The 21,727-nt window shown below is 32.3% G+C and overlaps 2 protein-coding genes across 3 annotated transcripts; both read left to right on the forward strand.

Moving 5' to 3' along the window:
* Positions 1-1,688: 1,688 nt before the first annotated feature.
* LOC145180714 (polyamine-transporting ATPase 13A3-like) lies at positions 1,689-20,121 on the forward strand. 2 transcript variants are annotated; one of them, XM_090083419.1, is made up of 5 exons: positions 1,689-1,847; positions 15,728-17,263; positions 17,610-18,629; positions 18,765-19,655; positions 19,931-20,121. In XM_090083419.1, the coding sequence occupies exons 1-4, from the start codon at positions 1,784-1,786 to the stop codon at positions 19,643-19,645; spliced, it is 3,501 nt and encodes a 1,166-aa protein (XP_089939545.1). In that variant the 5' UTR covers positions 1,689-1,783; the 3' UTR covers positions 19,646-19,655; positions 19,931-20,121. The 2 variants fall into 2 exon arrangements, with proteins under 2 accessions (XP_089939545.1, XP_089939544.1); XM_090083418.1 differs by lacking the exon at positions 19,931-20,121 and having other exon boundaries at positions 18,765-19,828.
* Positions 4,968-8,000, forward strand: LOC145184607 (uncharacterized). The gene is made up of 2 exons (XM_080060331.2): positions 4,968-6,320; positions 6,420-8,000. Exons 1-2 carry the CDS (start codon positions 5,112-5,114, stop codon positions 6,753-6,755), a joined length of 1,545 nt encoding a protein of 514 aa, XP_079916457.2. The 5' UTR covers positions 4,968-5,111; the 3' UTR covers positions 6,756-8,000.
* Positions 20,122-21,727: the final 1,606 nt, after the last annotated feature.

Below are 21,727 nucleotides of genomic sequence, written 5' to 3' on the forward strand. Positions count from 1 at the left end.
CAGTATTCACTGCACTGAGCTTAGAGACTAGTTGTAAGATTGTTTTCTTAGCATAACTTTGTAAGCATTCCTTATGCGAAAAAACATTTCAAATTTGTTTCGGGCCTGGAAAAATTTTCCTTTGAATCAAAAAAACTCTTTGAACGAATTCGTTTTTTAACTGGTGAGTGGTTGATATTAAGAATAGTACATTGACGATATGGGGAAACGACTGGTAAAAGAGTCCCTAAAAAGTTTGACCGCCTTGAAGTTGATATGGTTTTTCCTCAACTTGTTTTGTGTTTTTACAAGAATTCATTTCTTGTTTTATAGAGGAATGTTTAGATTCTTTTTCTTACATGGAAAGAATCATACGACCATTCATATCCCTTGAATATTACATATGTGTAGTAAAATAGTGTATTCCAAAAAAAAACAACCTTCAAAATTTGTGTCACCCATCCACTAAATTTTTCCCTTTAATAAGTTACTACACCGAAAATTGATAGGAAAGTTTTCACTTGATAGGAAATGTTTTAGGGTTCCTTCAGAGGCACCAAAAATTGACCCTATCCATGGTCCGAAAAATAAATCACTTATTGGAAGAAGCACCACATGTTTGGTAATATATAATGCATCAATTAAAGTATATAATGCATCTATTGATGCTTTACATATTACCAAAAGCTAGTTTTAGAAGCCTCAGTAAATGAATGTTGCCAAATTCGTTATGTTGTCTTTTAGGTCGTGTCGTTTTTTAGACTAATGAAGCATCTCAGGCTGTTTTTAACTCGTTTTACTAGCTTATTTAATAATACTTATGGTGTTCTAGTTTGATATTCTTTAGAAAGAGTGGCGTCATTTTTGTGTTAAACAAAATGGCAATAAGTAGCACTAGTTGTTCTTTGACTTGTAGTAATGATGTTGTTTTTGATTGGACATTCACTGGAGTATTTAACTATACCGTAAGGTACAGCCAAATATTTCAGTGAATGTCTCGTCCTTAAGTTGAGATGTTATGCGTAACTTTGTATTTATCATCTAATACTGAAAAAAATCACAAAAGACAGCACAGCGAGTTCATGATCGTATGCCGTTTTGATGAAAGTCTCATTCCCCTACTCAACGCAAAACTCACTCTTAGTCAAACCTTAGTCGACGCAAAGCTCATGTTTTAAATATAAAAGTATTAAATATTTTAAACTAAAGTTATGGTTTATGAATATTTTTTTGTAAGATGTAAGTTTTTTTTTCTTCTTTTAATATTTTAAAAAGAAACCGATTTTAAAAAGAACCGAAGCGTATTTCAAAATATTTCAAAAAATGCTGGCCCGATTATGTTATTTTGAAATCTAAAGAGGGATATTTTTATGGGAAAATTCCATATGCAATGAGCCTTAATTTTGATTTAGTTCATAAACCTTTTAACTTGTATATAGAAGTAGCATTATAACAGTAGAAGATAAGATTAAGTTAACAATTAGAAAATTAATCTTTTTCTCTGTTTTACTTGACAGATTTTACTGCTCATTCCGTCTTTCTCCTTTTAGTCAGTTTCTAAATCAGGAGCTTTATACCCTCTTGAATCAAAAAAAAAAAAATAACCTACATTACGTGAATTACAAAAATACAACGCTTTGATAGGTAAAAATAATGCGTTAAAATTCCTTCATTAATCATCAATTGTTATAAATCGAATCTTATTTAATGCCGGTAGTAAAAGAATGTTCTTATATTCGACTCTTAAAGATTTCGTCCATGAATTAAAACTTAAATTGTTGTGTTTAAAACTTTAAACGCAAGAATGGAGGAAGACGAATACGAGACGCAAAGTGATGTTTTTGACGGAAATGTCACGAGTGAATCAAGTAAGCTATACGACATTTTGTTTGTAGCTTTACAGTCACTTATTTATAACCAAGGTAGTTTAAAACGCTATTGAGTTCTAATTTGGAAAATTCTATGAATGCCAAAGAACTTAAATAAGAAACTTTAAGTAAGTAGTTATCAAATTGAAAAAAAAAAAAAAAAAAAAAAAATTAAAGAAAAGTAGACGTCTTTTAAACTAACGGTTAAAGTCAATTTTTTTAATTCAAGTTTTTTTTTATCTCTGTTATAGACAAACGATAAAAAAAAAAAAAAAAAAAAAAAAAAAATTCAGTCGCAAATAATTTCGTTTAAGTAGTAGAATAAAAAAAATTATGCAAATAAGAAGTAAATCATAAAAAAAACTTTAGTAGTATAAAAGATTATATAAATATGCAATAGAGTAATAGTTTTATATAAATTTGACCCTGAAAACTTCACATTGATATTACAACTTAAGATTCTCTTAGGCGGCCATATAATAACAAATAAACATTGTCAAAGACGTATTTTACAAAGATGTGTCAAGTCGAAAACACCAATGAATATCGTATCAACATCGAATAAAAACCACGTTCATACAATATATATAAAAGACGTCCGTCAAAACAACAGTTTTAACGGACATTTATTTATGGAGAATTAATGTCTTAGCAACTTTTTTTTGTTTTTTGTATAGGGTTGTTTTTTTAATCTATAACTGTAATTCACTTATATATATATATATATATATATATATATATATATATATATATATATATATATATATATATATATATATATATATATATATATATATAAATAAACGACATACAGCCTTCCCACAAAACCACAGATGGAAAACCTTTGATAACTTAGCTTTGGAGCTTTAAATACTCATTAAAGCTCCAAAGTTCCATTAAGGAACAAAAGCTAAATTACGGAGCAATATTTTTTTTTTGTTTAATTTGAAAAGTATTGAATAACTCATCGGTTTCTTTGTTAAATTAACTTAAATAATTTGCGCGCATTTTTATTGGCAAAAAGTTAACAGACAGACAAAAAATTCTGTGAGGTGCAGCTGTTTTTTTTTACTGACCTTTTTAGCTCCAAAGGAAATTATTGATTTTCAAAAATGACACTGCGTGCAACCAATGTAAGTCACCATTTTTAAATCAGAGAGTTGAATAAATATGGATTTTCAGCTCGAATACCAGGGCTCGTAAATTTAAAGACACGGGACACAGGGCTTGCTGTTTAAACAGATTCATTTCGTGTCATGCTATTAAACACTTTACCACGTTTTTAAACACTTTTGATTCTACAGGTTGCTGTTTCTGAAGCTTTTTTTAAATTTACTTTCTTGAATGACTGAATCTTTATTGTCATAAGTTATCATTTCTTTCTGAACTTGACAATTTGCTCGGCATAAAGCGTTTAAATACCCTTAAGCTGTCCAAAACTAACAGTTCTATAATGTTTCAAAAGTCTGTACAAATTCTATTTGAATTTTGCACGGTTATCATGGATCATGATAATGCCAACCTAGCTTACCCAAGAACGTCACTTATATGGGGTGATACACATCAAGGTACCCTGTGATACAAATTTTGAAATCTTTTAATTTTGTCCGCGGAAAATAATTTAATTTGAATGTTCAAAATGAGTGAAATTTTGACTTCATAGTGCGCCAATAAAAACACCTGTAGAATGACAACCACTCTATATAATTTGATAAAAATTGGTGCAAATGTAGCCTATAACACACCAAACTCTGCATTAAATTTCAGTTGGATTGGTTAACTGATTAAGGATTTATGGCAGTTTTAGTTTAAACTTTGTTAGTTTTTTGATACTTATACCTCAAAACGTTACCAATTATTGTGATATTCGGTCACTACTTTAAAAATAATGGTTACATGAGCGTTCTAATATGTAGGTACGTGTGCACAATTTTTAAACTATTCAACTATTTAATTATTATACATCATTGTAAAGAGCTTTAAATCAGTATTATAATGGTGAAAATTTCATAACAAACCAATGATTCTACTAAAAGTTATGCCCGTTTAAGTGACAAAAATTCATTATAAGGAATGCTTAAGAAAACTGCTACTAACTTAAAAAATTAGCGTTCGGTTTACGGTGACTTTATAATAGAACTTCGTTGTTTAGTTTTTAACGCATTACTTTGCCTCGGTTATATTTTTATTCAACTAATAACAGAACATGGTTTTGTGTTGTGTGTGTGTGTGTGTGTGTGTGTGTGTGTGTGTGTGTGTGTGTGTGTGTGTGTGTGTGTGTGTGTGTGTGTGTGTGTGTGTGTGTGTGTGTGTGTGTGTGTGTGTGTGTGTGTAAATCATGTTTTGAATATTTAAAAAAAGTTACCAATATTTTAAATAAAGTTTCATTTTTCTAAAAAAACAATTTTTAGTGAATAAAATAGTCAAATATACAAAATGCTCATAATCGTGAATTCCCCCCCCCCCAACCTCTACAACAGAAGAATATTTAGTACCTTTACTGCGTGCAAAAATAGAATATGAGCGTGTCATTATTTTTTAATGAAATTTGGCAGGTACATAGAAAATAGATATATAAAATTGATTCAAAAGTTATAGTCCGGTAGAATTTCACCAAAAAAGGGGTCAACCTAGAAAAAATTATTATAAAGACATGTTATATATCGTTGGAAAGCTTATTATTTCCTCTTTAAAATGGGTAATTGGTATTTTTTTTTATTTTGGGGAAAAAAAGGTATGACGTCACAAAGATTAGGAGTAAAATACGAAATTTTAAACGTTGCTGATAAATTTTAAGTATGCTGTACAATAAGTTGCGTTGTAACTATAATAACACTTATATTTAAATAATATAAAAGTGTTGAGTATATATATATATTTTTTGTTACTAGAAACATGGCTTTCGGAGCCGCGGGGGCAACAGCCCCCCAAAGGACTTTTTTTGAATTTTGCAAGAGGAATATTTTTGATTTTTTGTTTGTTTTTGTCAAATATTTTTGTTAAACTTTGTTTCTGTAAGTAAAAATGGGTAGAGGGAATAAAAATTCCTCGTTCTACATTTCGAATTTTAAAGTTATTAGAATGTAATATTCTTTTTGTATTCGAAATGTAATCGAATTTTTTTGGCAATATTTATCAAAAACTTTTTAATAAATTATTTATCTTAGTGTTTATAATTATGTAATGATTTGCTATTTTCAGATTTTAATATAAATTATCTGATCTTGTAAGTGATAATAAAACTAGTTCTGAAACTGAAAAATTATGGACTTAAAAAATGAATCCTCTGTATGTGCATTGTGTGGTAAAATGAAATTAGAAGGAGATTCGTTGAGCCAAGTGGGGGCAAGATTTGGAAGGAATGTTGATAACCAAGGAGCTCTTGGGAAATTAATTGAATGTGCTTTAAAATTGGATTTAAATGTATTGGTAAATGAACTGAATAAAAAACAAGAGACAGAAGAAAAGGTTTTTATTCACTCATCGTGTCGAACTAAATTAAGAAACCAATCAAAATCAATTAAACGATCACAAGCATCGATGGAAACTCCTATTGAAAGAAAACGTTCAACTCGATCAGAACAGATTTTTTTTAATTTTAAAGAGCAATGTTTTTATTGTGGAAATATGTGCACACTTGACAGTCGCCATCCTGAGAGAAATAATTTCATAGAAGTAAGAACAAAATCATCAAAAATTTATCATGCAACTCTAGAATTATGCAACGAACGTAACGATTTTTTATCTAAAACAGTTGAAGCTAGACTTTTGAATATAAATGATCTTGTAGCTGTTGAAGCACGATATCACATCTATTGTCGTGCAAAATTTGAAAAACCTATTACTACATCAAGCTGTGGAAGACCAACATCAACAGAAAAGCTTACTGTCTTTAATGCAGCATGCATAAAACTTGAGGAAGATATTGATCTATACACAGTCTCTGAGTTTTACGAGATGATGCAAACATTAGGAGAAGAAATATATTCCCTTAAAATGACGCAAAATAAATTAAAAGAAAAATACGGAGATTCTATGCAATTAATTTCGCGACAAGGTAAAAGTAATGTAATTATACTGGACAGATTTAGACATATATTATGCGAAAACTGGTACACCAGAAAAAAACACAATGCAGAGGACGAAAAAATCAGAGTTATAACTGCAGCAGCAAAATTATTGAGTGATTGTATAAAGAATTTTGACCATGATGTAAAAACGTATCCTTTAATAGAAGATGTAACTAACAATGAAAACACCTGCATACCCTTATTGCTGAAGGTGTTTATCAGAGAACTAATTCCTGTGCCATTAAAACAAACGTCAATTTCACAAGCATTGTTTTCTGCAGTGAGGCCACAATCAATAATGCCAATGCAGTTAGGAGTAGCCGTTACCGTTGATAATGTACTTTCTTCCAAGTGGCTAAATGTTCTACTTGCTAAACTGGGTTTTGCATCAAGTTACGACGAGGTTTGTTTATTAAGTGATAATTTTATTTGTATTTGTTTTTTAAAAAAATTTTTACACATAACAATATAGAATACAAGAAAAACTAAATTTATTTAACAGGTCATTCGTTACAAGCAGAACATAGTGAAACACGATAAAATTAACGATATACTTTGCCCTGAAGGTACAACATCTATTCAGTTTGTTGGGGATAACACAGATCATGATTTAGCAACAATTGATGGTAAAAATACACATCACGGATTAGGTTCCATATCAATTGCAAATGGAAATTTTATTGAGAACTCAAATAAGAAAAGATTGCCTAGGGATAAAAAAGATTATTGGTCCAACATAAACTTTGACAACCAGATTACAATTTCTCAGTTTTACAGCTCTGACGTTCCGGTTTTATCTCAAATAAAATTTCAAGAATTTACAAAGATATTTACTTGACTGGGGTTAAGAGGGATAGCGTTTCAAAAAATTAGTGTTTAAATTTCATGTACAGTTTAAAATATAATAAAAACTTCTATAGATACAATTTATTTTGAGATTTTTGATGATATGAGACAATCATTAACTTTTAACTTTCTTTTATTTAAGGTTACTTTAAATGTGTATGTGTGTCATTCTGACGCAGATACTACAATCGTTAAAATTGCACTTAACTTTTCCAAAACAGAGCCCGTCACAATATTTGCTGATGACAGCGATATTCTTTGCCTCTTATTACACCACTGTAAATCAGTTGAATCTTTACACAAAATATATTTAACAAGTAGGACAAAAAGAGTTGATTGCCAGCGTGAATGTTATGACATTGATCAGATTATTGGCAGTACAGCAGAACATGTCATTAACAATATTCTTTTTGCGCACGCATTTACAGGTTGTGATACAACATCAGCAATTCACAATTTTGGAAAGACTTCAATTTTTAGAAAGCTTGAAGCCAAAGACTTGTGCAATGCAGCAAATATTTTTTACCATGATGATAAATCGCCTGATGAGATTGGAAATGCATCAATTCGTTTCTTTCAGCTGCTACATTCCTCAACATCAAATCTACAACAAATACGAAAGCAAAAGTACGAGGAAATGATAAACTCAGATCGAGCTCACATAGACCCTTCTGTTCTTCCACCATCTCCTAGAGCTGCTTACTACCATGGATTGAGAGTATATCATCAAGTGCGTATTTGGAGATGTCTAAGTGAAATTGATCTTGACCCACTTAATTGGGGATGGAAATTAAATGGCTTTATGTACTCACCAATAGCGACAGATGAAAATGCAGGTCCAGAGGATATCCTAAAGGTTGTTCGATGTGGGGGTAAAAACTCCTGTTCGAGTCGATGTTCCTGCAGAAAGATGGGACTTCACTGCACTTCATCGTGTGCTACCTGTCACGGGATTAACTGTACAAATATTGAAAAAGTTGACGAAGAAAATGAACCAGCCCATGACCGTCACTTCTCAGATGTTTTTACATAAATTTTAATTTAATCAGAATAAGTAAGATAAACTTAATGCATAAAGATAAACTTCTTTGTAAATATTTTTTAACATGCTCTTGGTAACATTACAGAATAATTACGTTTAACAGTATTTTATATATTTAGTAAAAAAACGTCAATTTTGGTGCTTTTCTGCTAATCTTTATGACGTCACAACTTTTTTTCCCCAAAATAAAAAAAATTACCAATTACTCATTTAAAAGAGGAAAAAATAAGCTTTCCAAAGATGTATAACATGTCTTTATACTAATTTTTTTCTAGGTTAAGACTAAATTCTACCGGACTATTAGAAAAAAAACCTATTATCCCTTCAATGTCAATTCACTTCCAGAACAGGAATGAAGTTTTCAATAGCAATGAAATCACTAAAAACGTTAGTAACTGCAAAAAAAACAAACAAACTGCAATAAACTTACAACACTCTATTTTTAAAATATTATCTAAGTCATTATAAAATTCTAAAAAAAAGACGAGAAAAATCCATTCTTACGACATCTACCTCGAGCACGCAATGAAAAAATGGTCACAGATTTTATCTTTAAAATCGGTGCCGTAAATCACAGATACACACATACCTATAATATGTAATACCGACAATTTTTATTATAATTGTTTAATTGCTACATGTACCGTTTTCATTTTATAGACCAAAATATTGATTTGCTATTAAAAGCGTGATTTGACTTGGCTTATGTATAGCGTGAAAATCTCAGCATTTCCAAAGGTATAAAGTATTGCCAAAATAAAAAAAATCCTAAAAAATGGTTATAGCATTTCTAAGGATACCTACATGAAAAATAAAAAATATTTATTTCTGTTTAAACAGAAAAACTGTGAGAAAACCGCTTATTTTTTATATTGACTAAGATAATTGGCTTAAAAAAATTTAGTCAAGATAACTAAGATAACTGACCGCTGAAAAGTGCGTAGGGACAGTCCAAGGAGAATCAATCTTCACTGGGTTGTTTTGAAACAAAATTTGTAAAAGTTTTATAAAAAAGATTGCAGAGGCACAAAAAGAGAAAATCTCTATCAAAACTTTTCTAAAAGTGCAATAATTTTTGAAGAGAGAAATGTTGTGAAGGGGAGAACAGTCCTTTGAAGAGCAGTAAAAATCGTTTGTAGGACTGTCTCATCAAATAAGACCTCTTCTATATTGTTGTTAAGTGTGACAAGTATCATTATTTTAAATAGTTTTAAGTATGTTAATAATTGTAAACATGTTAAGTGGATTATTATCTAATATAAATTTAGGTTAAATTTTGTAAAAGGCAGAGTTTGATTTAGTGAAGTTAGATTTAGTGAAATAACACAATACCAAATCAAGCAAAGATTCATAATGAAAATTGAAAGTTTGTGTGCTTTTTCTGTCTGAAAAAATGTTTAAAACAGCTGACTGTTTTCAAAGCAGATCAAATATGCCAACTGTATAAGGTCAATATCAGTGATTCTCGGGTACCACAAGGACTCTGCGAATCGTGCAGAACTACTTTGCGCAGAAAACAAGAGAAGAAAGAAGTTGCACTCCCCCTTTATTTGATTTAATGTTATACAAGTGAGACTTGAAACCAGAGGCACGATGTGTTATTGCCTAATCAGCCAAATTGGTCGTTTTAAGTTGCAAGAAAAACATCATCGTGAAAATAAAACTACCATTGAGAAAGAACCGAGTGTGCGTTGCAGCACATACCTCATCCCTTAGTTTTTTGCCCCACCAAAGGTTTGCCCCACCAAAGGTTTGCCCCACCAATGCTCTCAAATAAAGTACAAGGAAAATCTTCAATCTTTAGCAGCAAAAGGTGCCAAAGCAGCCGAGAAAATTGCATCTTGAGTTATTTCCAATAAAGAATTATCCCCGGAAGGAATTATTCTACTTGCTAAAGAATCCCGCGGGCCTCCTGTAATTATTTATACTTAAATAATTTTTACATACATATATTGAAAGAAAGTCTTGACTATTAAGAAATGAGGCTAGATAGATTTCAGGAAGTATATTTTTGACCAATATCTAAGCTCTTTAAAAACGAATAGTATAAAAGTTTTACCCATAAATTCTAAATAACGTTTATTACAAACATAAAATATGCATGTTTGGTTTCAGGGTAAAGTAGTGCTCAGCCACCATCAAGCGCTCCAAAACTGACCACTCTAGCTCTTGTAAATGTACAATTAAATACGGACCTGTCAAACAATGAATTAAAAAAACTGGTCAGAACTGTAAACCAAACATCAAGCAGTAAGATGGTGGAGCCAAATTTTTACATGAATTTCCTAAGAGCAGGTTAACACTTAAGTGATTTCTTCACCTGTAGTGACTTAAAAATCACCGATAGAAAAGGAGATTCTAGTACAGTTTGGGTTGTTGTTTACTGCAATGATTTATCAAGTCTTGTAAATCATGTTAATCAATCTCGAAAAATTTGAGGTGGCTATTTTGTTAAAATCGGAATTGATGGTGGCAAAGGTTTTCTTTTTTGTTTAAGCATTCTTGATACTGTGTTAAAGGACGAAACCAAATCACCGCCACAAAAATAGTCTCTCACTCAAAGGACTGGCAAAGACACTGGAGTCAAGAGACTAATTCTTATTACTGTATCTCAGAAGATTTGCCAGAAACCTGCCTTCTTTTGATTTAAGAACTGCTGAAACATTCGTTATGAAAATTGAAGATTTTACATGTGAAGATGTCTATCTAAGATTAAAAAACTTAAAAGATAACAAATCAAGTGGCGTTGATAATTTACATTCAGCTATTTTAAAGAATTGTGCATCAGCCTTTGCCATTCCACTTACGCATATTTTTAAAGAATCGTTTAAAACCAGCAAACTGCCAGTACAATTTAGATCAGCAAATATCACTCCTTTGTACAAAAAAGGCGAAAAAACCTTAGCAGGAAACTACCGACCGGTATCACTCACCTCAATTGCATGTAAAATAATGGAAGGTATAATAAGATGTAAACTTGAAACTTTTTTGTATAAGTTCAAACTAATAAGCAAACAACAGCACGGTTTTGTTAAAAATAAATCATGCTTAACAAATCTACTTGAAACACTTGATTTTATTTCAACCGGCTTAGAGAATGGTAAACCTGTTGATGTTATTTTTTGGATTTGTCAGGGCATTTGACACAGTACCACATAAAAGATTGTTGCTTAAACTTACAGCTTATGGAATATCTGATCTGACAATACAATGGATTGAGGCATTCTTAAAAGAAAGAAAACAAAGAGTTGTGATAGCCGAAAATGTATCCGCTTGGGCAGAAATTACCAGTGGTGTGCCACAAGGGTCAGTAATTGGACCACTCTTATTTGTACTATTTATAAACGACTTAAAGTATCACTTTAAAAAATCTAACAAAGCTTTATGCTGACGACACCAAAATTATGAATGAAATGCTTTCCAGTGCATCAACTCTTTCTTTGCAATCAGATCTCTATTCAGCTTTTAACTGGACTCAAGACTGGCTTGTAAAATTTAATATTTCAAAACGTACGGTCATACACTTTGGCCGAAAATCACCCTTTTATATCAATGAACAAAAGTTAAACATAACAGAATTTGAAAGTGATCTTGGAGTAATCTTCTCAAGCAACCTGAAATGGAAAAATCATGTAATAAAATGCGTAGGTAAAGCCAACCAAATGTTGGATCGGATTAAAAAATGCTTCGTTTGCGTAGATATTAGACTGCTGAGAATTCTTTATGTTTCTTTTGTGCGACCACTATTAGATTTTGCAGTACAAGTTTGGTCACCTTTTCGAAAGGGAGAAATTGAATTATTAGAGAGAGTTCAACTACGTGCAACTTGATTAATACCATCACTTAAAAAAATCAACTATGAGTATCGTCTAAAAGCTCTCGACTCGACTACCTTGACAAAAAGGAGACAACGAGGAGATATGGTTCAACTTTATAAATTCTTTAACGGTTTTAACGATTTGGAAACAATAAAAAAAAAATTAGTATTCAAAAAACTCAAACAAGAGGTCACAGCTTTAAATATGTCAAAGAAATCACTATGCAAGCATGTCATGAAAACTTTTTATTTAATAGATCGGTCAATTTATGGAATAGCTTGCCAAGTGAGTTGGTTAAAGTACAATCAGTTAACAGTTTTAAAGCAGGTCTTGATTGCTGGATGAGCAGCAATTAAGCAAATCGGCTGTCATAGTGTGTTGATACCACACTCACTGGCTCACACCAGTTACAGCATTTACTAATACTAATACTAATACCAACTCACTCCAATATTGAACAAATCTGGTCACTGATTAATGCAAATAGACTTAAACTATTTTGGCTTGTGATATGAAAACTGTGACTTAAACTATTTTGGCTTGTGATATTTTGCAAAAATAATTTTTAGTCTTTAAACCCACTCAAGTATGCACCCTTGCACGTGGTGTGACGTCAAATCCAAGTGTCTTGCCAAATCTTAAAACTTGCGAACACTGCGCTTAATGAAATCTAGCCTCGAGTCTTTTCAGCAATCTGGCGGGGTTGTTGCTAATGCAAAGCTGTTCGGCATCATCAGCGAGCCTGACAATGTTCTGATTTTAGAAATCATCCCACCGATGGAATTGCATCTCCTCTTAGGGAGTTGTCAATCATCTTTTTAAGATACTTAAAACTGCTTGGATAGAAGCTGTTAAGTGGCCAGTTGCCCTCCACATTCAACTGAGCCCATATTATGGGGGCAGGTTTGACGGAAACGAATGAAGAAAGCTTCTTAAAAATATGTGTGTATGTGCAGTAGCAACTTGCTGATACAAACTTGGTTCCCACATAATTGAAGCATTCAAAAGTTTCAATTTGAAAGCTGTCAAGGCTTGCTTTGGATTCATCCTACTGCCGGACTTCGGTGAAAGAATTGAAAAGTTCAAAAGGTGTTACTTATTGATAACTGGTGCAAGCGTAACTCCTAAAATTCACACCGTCTTCTACGACATCAAGGATTTCATCAGTCACAAAGCATCCCCCTTAGAACCCTTTAGCGAACAAATTGTTGAAACCGTTCATCAAGATTTTTATCCACATTTGTCAAGGTATCAGCAAAACAATAATCATCCAAAGTAAAAAGAAAGATTGTGTGCTGCATAAATGATCTGAACAGTAAGCATCTTTAAAGAACTGCTAGTATAATTTGATTTATTAGAGATAAGGAACAGAAAATCATAGCTCACGGTTTTTAATGAACATTTTAACCAACTTAATCCTTAAATGCTGTTAACTTAAAAGCCATGAATTTTGATAATTACATTTAAAAATATTACTGTAGAGTATTTGTACTAAAAGACTATATTGAGCTATTTATTAACAAATTTTTTGTAGAGAAAAGCATGTCTTAAATTGTAATCAGTTGTTATTTAATGGTAATATAATGTAAAAAATAGGATTTAAATAGTTATTTTATCACTTAATTTTGAAAGTAAATGTATTTAAGATGGTTTCAAGAGTCAAAAATTTGTTCACAGAGACGCAATTTTTTTTGTTTGTTTTACCAATTGATAGTCCTTTGACCAGGTTTTGGATATTTTTTAGGATTTTTTTTTTTTTTTTTGGCAGTAGTTTATACCTTAGGAAATGCTGAGATTTTCACGCTATACATAAGCCAAGTCAAATCACGCTTTTAACAGCAAATCAATATTTTTGTCTATAAAGTGAAAACGGTACATGTAACCAATTAAACTATTATAATAAAAATTGTCGGTATTACATATTAGAACGCTCATGTAACCATTATTTTGAAAGTAGTGACCGAATATCACAGTAATTGGTAACGTTTTGAGGTATAAGTATCAAAAAACTAACAAAGTTTAAACTAAAACTGCCATAAATCCTTAATCAGTTAACCAATCCAACTGAAATTTTATGCAGAGTTTGGTGTGTTATAGGCTACATTTGCACCAATTTTTATCAAATTATATAGAGTGGTTGTCATTCTACAGGTGTTTTTATTGGCGCACTATGAAGTCAAAATTTCACTCATTTTGAACATTCAAATTAAATTATTTTCCGCGGACAAAATTAAAAGATTTCAAAATTTGTATCACAGGGTACCTTGATGTGTATCACCCCATATAAATGGCGTTCTTGGGTAAGCTTGGTTGGCATTATCATGATCCATAATAACCGTGCTTGCAGAAGTTCTATGAGACTTCTACAAAATCCCAAGTGTATAAAAATTCTATTGGATTTCTAAAGAGTTTTCTGTCTTGGGTATTTTTAAAATATATTACTTTGCAAACATCTGCCGCTGTAAACATTAAGTAGTAGCAGTATGATAAAATGCCTTGAAAAGTTAAATCATTTACTTTCTGGATTTTATTTTGTTTTGTAACAAAGTGTAAGTAAAGACCTCCGGTTTATTCATGTAAACACGTTCTTTTAAATATCCCCAAAGAAAAAAAGTTAGATGCAATTAAATCTGGCGAGCGTGATGCTCAGTCCTTCAAACTATAGGTTAATCAAAAATGTTTCGTAACAACACCATGATTTTTTCTTGTGTGCACTGTAGTTACATCTTATTGAAACCACAGCTGATTTATCACAGATGGTTTATCACATACGGGGTTTTTATGTGGCCAATATTGTGTAGCTATGTTTATTGATAATGCCATTTAATAAAAAATTAGCTTCGTCACTCATTACAGGGTTTATCTATCCTGATGTTTTCTGCTACATTTAGGGTTTATTTACAACTTTATGAATTTCAGGAAAGCATGAGTTGTTCCGATGTTATGGAGAAAGCAAACGAATCACCACATAGATTGATATTTTGCTTAGTAAATACTGCAAATAACAAACACCAGATTATCTATACTAATCTGCAATAAATTCTTAGACGATGATAAGTTTATTGTTTCTCCACATAATGGAATCGAGTTTATACAAGATGAAATGTGTATAAACTCGTGTATGTTTCAGATATTATTCTGCTAACAGTAGACTAAAAACCCTCTAATGCTCACAATTAATGTAATATCATAACAATACATTTTTAATTAAATAGTACAGATGTATAATTGTATATATTAATATAATTGTATGTATTAATAACCTCACAAATAAATACACCTGCCCATGGCCGCCGAGAGGGGGGTGGACGGGGAAGATTCCCGGGGCCCCGTGAAGGTACAAACAATTTTTTAAAGTAATTTTCAAAAGATTTAAATAGTTTTGACTTTTAAAAGAGTTAATTAACTTTTTTTTTTAATTTTCAATGACCAGAGCACACGTCTTTTGGTCCTGGGTATATAATTGATCATAATGAGGGCCCCTTAAGAAAACTTCCCCGGGGCCCGAAATTCTCTTAAGCAGAAGAGAAGTTAAAAAGCATCAACAACAGCGCATATTTACCAAACTAAGTTATTCAGCCCCGTCGAGAAAGGAAGAGGGAAGATTGGCAGTAATATTTCCCTAGGCCTCACGCTAGGTGAGGGCCCACCAATTTTAATGATGAGAAAAAAAACACAAACATTATTGTTGAAGTACTTAACAGTAACATATGAGTTGATCGCAAACTCTCTGCTTTTCGAATTTTTTTAACATTATTATGGCAAACACTAGATTTACGTTAACCGAGCGTTAGCGATATGAATTGTACAAAAAAAAAAAAGATACAAAGCTTTAAAATAAAAAGTTTAACAAAATAGAAAATTTAAGTTGAAAAAACTATTAAGTCTTAAAAAAAAATCAGAACGGCTCCAACTTTCTAGCTAGAACAGATGTCCTTGTGGCATTTATTCTCACTGGGGTAGGTAGTAATTAGTTACGGCTTTGGATTGATCTGCGTATTGACTAAGAAAACAAATAAAACTCATCTTTTTTAAATATTTTTTTACTGAATTTGTCTTTAATAAAAAAAATTAAAGCATATCATAAAAGCATTTTTTTTTTAGAATTAGCGAGACTCCTTGTTCATGCAAATACAGAGGATGAGTTCTCAGTTCTCTTTTATCGCAGAAACCTAGCTTTTACTGCATTATTCTATTTCTTGGGTATTATTACCGCAGGCATTTTTTTCCTTATGGGTTACTGGTATCCAATCTACCGTTTAAAGTTTACTCATGATAGATGCAGTGTTAAAGAAGCTTCTAGAGTGCGAATCAAAAAAACGGAGGGAAAAGATCGTTACGTATCTAAAATACATACAATGCTTACACAAAACTTAGAGCATGGTGGAAATGATTTTACGAAATTCGAGAATACTTTAATTGCACATTCAAGTATTCAATATTTTGAATTTATGTTTTTGCGGTACATAATTAATGAAAACTGCGATAAAATTGTTCCACTTGCAGATGCAGAAAACATGTGGAGTTTCTTTGATATACGACGCTGTAAAAAAGGAATAGCTACTAACTCAGTAATAACTAAGTTAGCACTTTATGACGTAAACTTTATTAATGTGCCAGTAAAACCGTATTGGTTGGTTTTTTTACAATTATCTTTAGACCCTTTTTACATTTTCCAGCTATTTAGTGTAATTTTATGGTTTACTGAAGACTATACTCTGTACGCTGCTCTCATAATTATCTTGACATTCTTGTCGTTGGTGATAAACACATATCAGACGAAAAAAGCTTTTCAACGATTGCGTGATATGATTGCTGCGCCAGCGGAAGTGCAAACCCTTCAAAGAACAACATCTTCGGGGACCTCACCATTCAAACTGATTTCAAAGTCATCAAGAGAACTTGTGCCTGGTGATGTTTTAGTCATTCCAGTTAGAGGCATTGAATTGCCATGTGATGTTGTTTTATTGAGCGGCCGGTGTGTTGTTAACGAGAGTTCATTAACTGGTGAGAGCATACCAGCCAATAAAACTGCAATTGACGACGCATTAGAATCTGACTCGTTTTTTAACGTCAATTTACACAAGCAACACACTATGTTCAATGGTACAAACATTATACAGGCGCGACCTGATGCTGGCGAGGAGTGTGTTTTAGCATTAGTCGTTCGAACAGGGTTCTATACACTAAAAGGAAATTTAATTCGATCCATCATATACCCTAAACCAGTTCACTTTACTTTTTTTCGTGATTCGATGAAGTTCATGTTATGCATTTCGGTAATTGCGATTATTGGATTTATTTACACTGTTGTCATTTTTAAAAAGCAAGGTCTTAGTGGTTCTGAGATAGTCAAAAAAGCGCTGGACTTGTTCACCATAATTATACCTCCTGCCCTTCCAGCTACAATGTCTGTCGGCTTGCTGAATGCACTACGGAGGCTGAACGCTAAAAACATATTTTGCATTGATCCAAATCGAATCAATGTTTGTGGAAAAGTGAAGCTTGTGGTTTTTGATAAGACAGGTACATTGACCGAAGATCATTTAACTGTTTCTGGCGTTTTACCTGTTACTGATGGACACATTAACCCCTTAAATAATAACTCAGCTGAAATAGTTACCTTCCCTATATTCAAAGGTAGAAATTACGTTTGTTTTGTACATAATGACTATTACATAATAGAGCTGTTAACATTATCTTACTTGTTGTTTTTGCTGTTGTTGTTATTGATTAATGTTGGTGTTGCTGCTGTTGGTAGTGTTATTACTGCGACTAATAGTCATGGTTGCTACAACTAATAATCCTGGTTTTGTTGCTTATGCTTGTCTATGGTGCTATTACTCTTCTTACTGGGGTTGTTGCTATTAACGATGTTGTTGTTTAAATTTGATTTTCTTTTTCTGTTAGTTTTGTTTCATACTTTTTTTTTTTATGAAATTTTAACAAACAAATCACTTGAATAATGGTAAACATATTTTTTTAGCCATGTCTTCGTGTCATAACTTATCGATTATCGATGAACAATTGTCAGGAGATCCAATTGATATGTATATGTTTAATTTTACTGAATGTAAGTTACACGATTTAAGTTTAGAAAACTCATTAAAATATGGGAAGATTTGTGAAAAATACAGACCACATATTAAATCCCTTGTTTCACTGAAAACAAACATCGGAACGATTTTTGTTTTAAAACATTTCACATTTGACTCAGCCTTGCAAAGAATGAGCGTTATAGCTAACGACGGTCTAGATGAATCGCTTTATGTTTATGCAAAAGGGTCTCCAGACAAAATCCTGTCATTGTGCATTAAAGAGAGTATTCCTAAAGACATAAAAGAAGAACTTGAAAAATATACTAAAATTGGTCACCGTGTGTTAGCTATAGCATACAAAAATCTTTCATCTAGCATGGAGTGGAGTGATGTAAACAAGATCCATCGAGATGAAATTGAGTCAAATCTTAAATTTGCTGGAATTATTATTTTCGAAAATGTAATAAAAGCAGGTACACATGAAACAATCAAAATGCTCAATCAAGCAAATATAAGAACAGCAATGGCAACAGGCGACGACCTCCTTACCGCGTCCTTTATAGCAAGAGAAATCAACATGATAAATCCAGATCAAGATCTCTTTGAGCTATCGTTTTTAGATGGGAAAGAAGTGTACAAAAAACTTGAAAACTCTAAAATTGCGATATTTTTGGATGAAAGAGAAGATAACTGTGCAATTGACATGCAACGCTCACTTGAATACGATATGCGAAGCACTGAAAATAGGCTTAAATATTCACTTGCCCTTTCTGGAACATCATTCGAGACCATTCATCGAAATCTACCGCATTTACTTCCTAAAATTTTGGTTAGTGGAACAGTCTTTGGAAGAATGTCTCCAAATCAAAAAACTATGCTAGTTGAAGATCTTCAGAAAATCGGCTACGGTGTGGGTATGTGTGGTGATGGAGCAAATGATTGCGGAGCTTTAAAAGCAGCTCATGCCGGTATGGGCTTCTTATAGGTTATTTTATTCATCTCAATTTTACTTTTGCTCATTTTTTAAAATAAACTTCATAATTCACAAAGACCATTATTTACGGTTGTAAAGACCATTATTTACGGTCTGTTTTTCTCACTAGGTATTGCTCTATCTTGCGCAGAGGCATCAATAGCGGCACCATTTACATCAAAAATATTTGATATATCGTGTGTTCCAACTCTTATAATGGAAGGACGTGCAGCACTTGCGACAGCCTTTGGAACATTCAAGTACATGGTTCTTTACAGTATGATTCAATTCTTTGGGGTGATTATACTTTACTCGGTTTCATCCAGCTACTCAAACAATCAGTTTATTTATTCAGATTTAGGACTGAATCTTCCACTTGTGTTTGCTATGACTTTATCTGGCGCTAACAACAAGTTAGTTTTAAAGCGACCACTAGGTAAACTTGTTCATCCACTTTTTATAGGCGGAATAGTTTTGCAGGTCTTTCTTGTGATAGGCTTCCAACTTATTGCTTTCTTTTGCATTACTAAGACGAGTTGGTACACACCCAAAGAGAGCTTTACACCCGATGAGGATATATATTTCTTATGTTATGAGAATACTGCTGTCATTACTGTTTCATATTATTTATACATTTGGTTATCCTTCGCTTGTCTGAAAGGGCCACCGTACCGTTCACCTTTTTACTACAATTATGTTTACGGAATTATCTGCTCACTTGCAATTGGAATAACTCTCTATATAACTATTTATCCAGAGCAAAGTATATTGGATATAATCAGCTTTGTTAAAGCGCCACAACCTGAACATCCCGTTTTATTAATTGGAATAGCTTTGGTTCATTTGATTTTAGCTCTTCTACTAGAACGTTTACTCGAAACCAAGTGCGCAAAAAAATTCACCGATTGGATTAGGAGGAAAAATGAGCCAAGAAACATATACAAGCATATTTTAAAAGATCTTTGCGAAAACCACGAATGGCCTCCGCGGCAGCAAATCACATTTTTTTAATTACAGATGCGTACGCTTAGTTTTTTTGTGTGTAAATTGGAATTCGAAAATGTTTTTTTTTTTTTTTTTAGGAACTTCAATAGTGAAAATATTTATTACAAACTTTTAATTTTCCTGTTAAAACTTTGATTTAATTTTTCTTGTTAAGTCTTGATTGTCTAATAAATGAAGCACATAAAGTGCTTATAGCCGCTTTTTATTAGAATTCAAAACTGAAAGGACCCTTTTTAAAGGACCATTCTTTGACGACAATTAATTTTTTTAAAATCTTGTACTCGGATTTAGATTCGTTGTTATCAAAAGTCGAAACATTCTTTAATGAAATAAAAATCATTTAATCACGCCAACTAAAAAACGGAAGATTATGGAACAGTGAATAGAAGAGCTATCGATCTCGCTTTACGAAAGCTTTCGCTTATTATGACAACAACGATGCCTTATCGTCTCATACAATTACAAAACCATTTAGTTTTAGCACAGTTGCTCTACACATAGATAGCAAATTACAATTGGTAGTGTATAACTTATGAAATTTTATTTGATTTACCTTGTAAGGGATAAATATTGTTTTATAAATAACCGATACAGTTTTATCAATGACGACTAGTATATACTACGACTACTTGGCATCAGCTAAATTTTACGCATAACCATTTAAAAAATTTGCAGGCCAAGAATTTGCAATCTGCTGAGATCACAACACAAGTAAAATAAGCAATTATAAGTATCTTGATCCAGATAGGCTACCTGATCTGCAGAACAAGTGAGCTGTAAATAAGCCTTCGTTAACATATGAAGTTTTCCAGCGTGTTTCTGTTTCTACAAGTAATCTTAAAATCTAAAAAAAATGATCCAAATGTACACAATATCTATTTAAGCAAGCCATGTCTTTAAAAATTTTATTATTTATCAATTTTATCGTTTTTTTCTGTTGATTTATCCTAAAACTATAGACCTGTGGGTTACGACATGATGAGCGTCTCTTAGGTACCTAATGCCCAGCTGGTAAAAAACCAAACTGAATTTCGTTGATGCAGCAATGGATTTCCTCCTTCAATGCAAGGGTGCTTGTAGGCTTGTTGGCTTAGACCTTTAACTTCAAATAATCCCATAAAAGGAAATCCATGGTGTCAAATTACACGATCTAGGGGGTCAATTCTGATCACCAAAACGAGAGAGTACACGACCAGGAAATGTCTCATGCAGTAACTGAATTGTTTCACTGGCTGCATGATATGTGGCACGGTCTTGTGGAAACCACATGTCGTCCAGATCAATATTATCCAATAAAGGCAGAAAAAAAAATCTGTTATCATGTTACAATGTCGTGATATCGAGCACCAGTAACAGTCACTGCTTGACCAGCCTCATTTTTAAAGAAATATGGTGCAATAATGCCTCCAGCCCTAAATCCTCACCACACAGTGATACGTTGTGGATGTATTTTTTTTAAAAGTCACATGTAGGTTCTAAGAACCCCAAATGCAGCCGTTTTGACGATTACCAAAGCCATCAAGGTAAAAATGTGCTTCATCGCTTAGTATGAAGCACATTTTCACCTTAATGGCTTTGATGATGATGTTGCTCGAAAAATGCGTATCTAATTGTTGATGTTAAATCTTCCATTCAACAAACCTTCATCACTGTGTATGTTTTTATTATTGTAAGGAAACTTCTGGCCAACCTCATGTTAATAAAAGCTTATATAACCAATTTATTAAAAAAAAGTTGTTTAAAATAAATTCAAAAAATCGATCCTTATAATTTAGGGAAGATTCGTGTACCAAGAGTCATTTTGTACATAAGGCCTCCCACTTTATTTAGAAAATATCAAGTTTTATGTTACGCAACCTAGCCAGCTTTTTTTTTTTATCTTATCTTAAATCTCGGAGTACGTTGCCACCGCAAGTTATAACCAGAAAACATTTTTCAATAGTCTGAAGTAAAAACTTGTTTCTTATCTCTTTTATGGTTTTACAAGTAAAATATTTTTTTAGTTGCTCAAGTAAATAGTTTTGTTTTAAACAATAACTACTAATACCGGGATTAGCTAAGTCTCCCCTCAGCTTGGGTTTTTTAATA

The sequence above is a fragment of the Hydra viridissima genome, unplaced genomic scaffold, assembly GCF_058129835.1.
Source record: "Hydra viridissima isolate aposymbiotic clone 2 unplaced genomic scaffold, HvirCarnegie_v1 scaffold_3, whole genome shotgun sequence".
Lineage (NCBI taxonomy): Eukaryota > Metazoa > Cnidaria > Hydrozoa > Anthoathecata > Hydridae > Hydra > Hydra viridissima.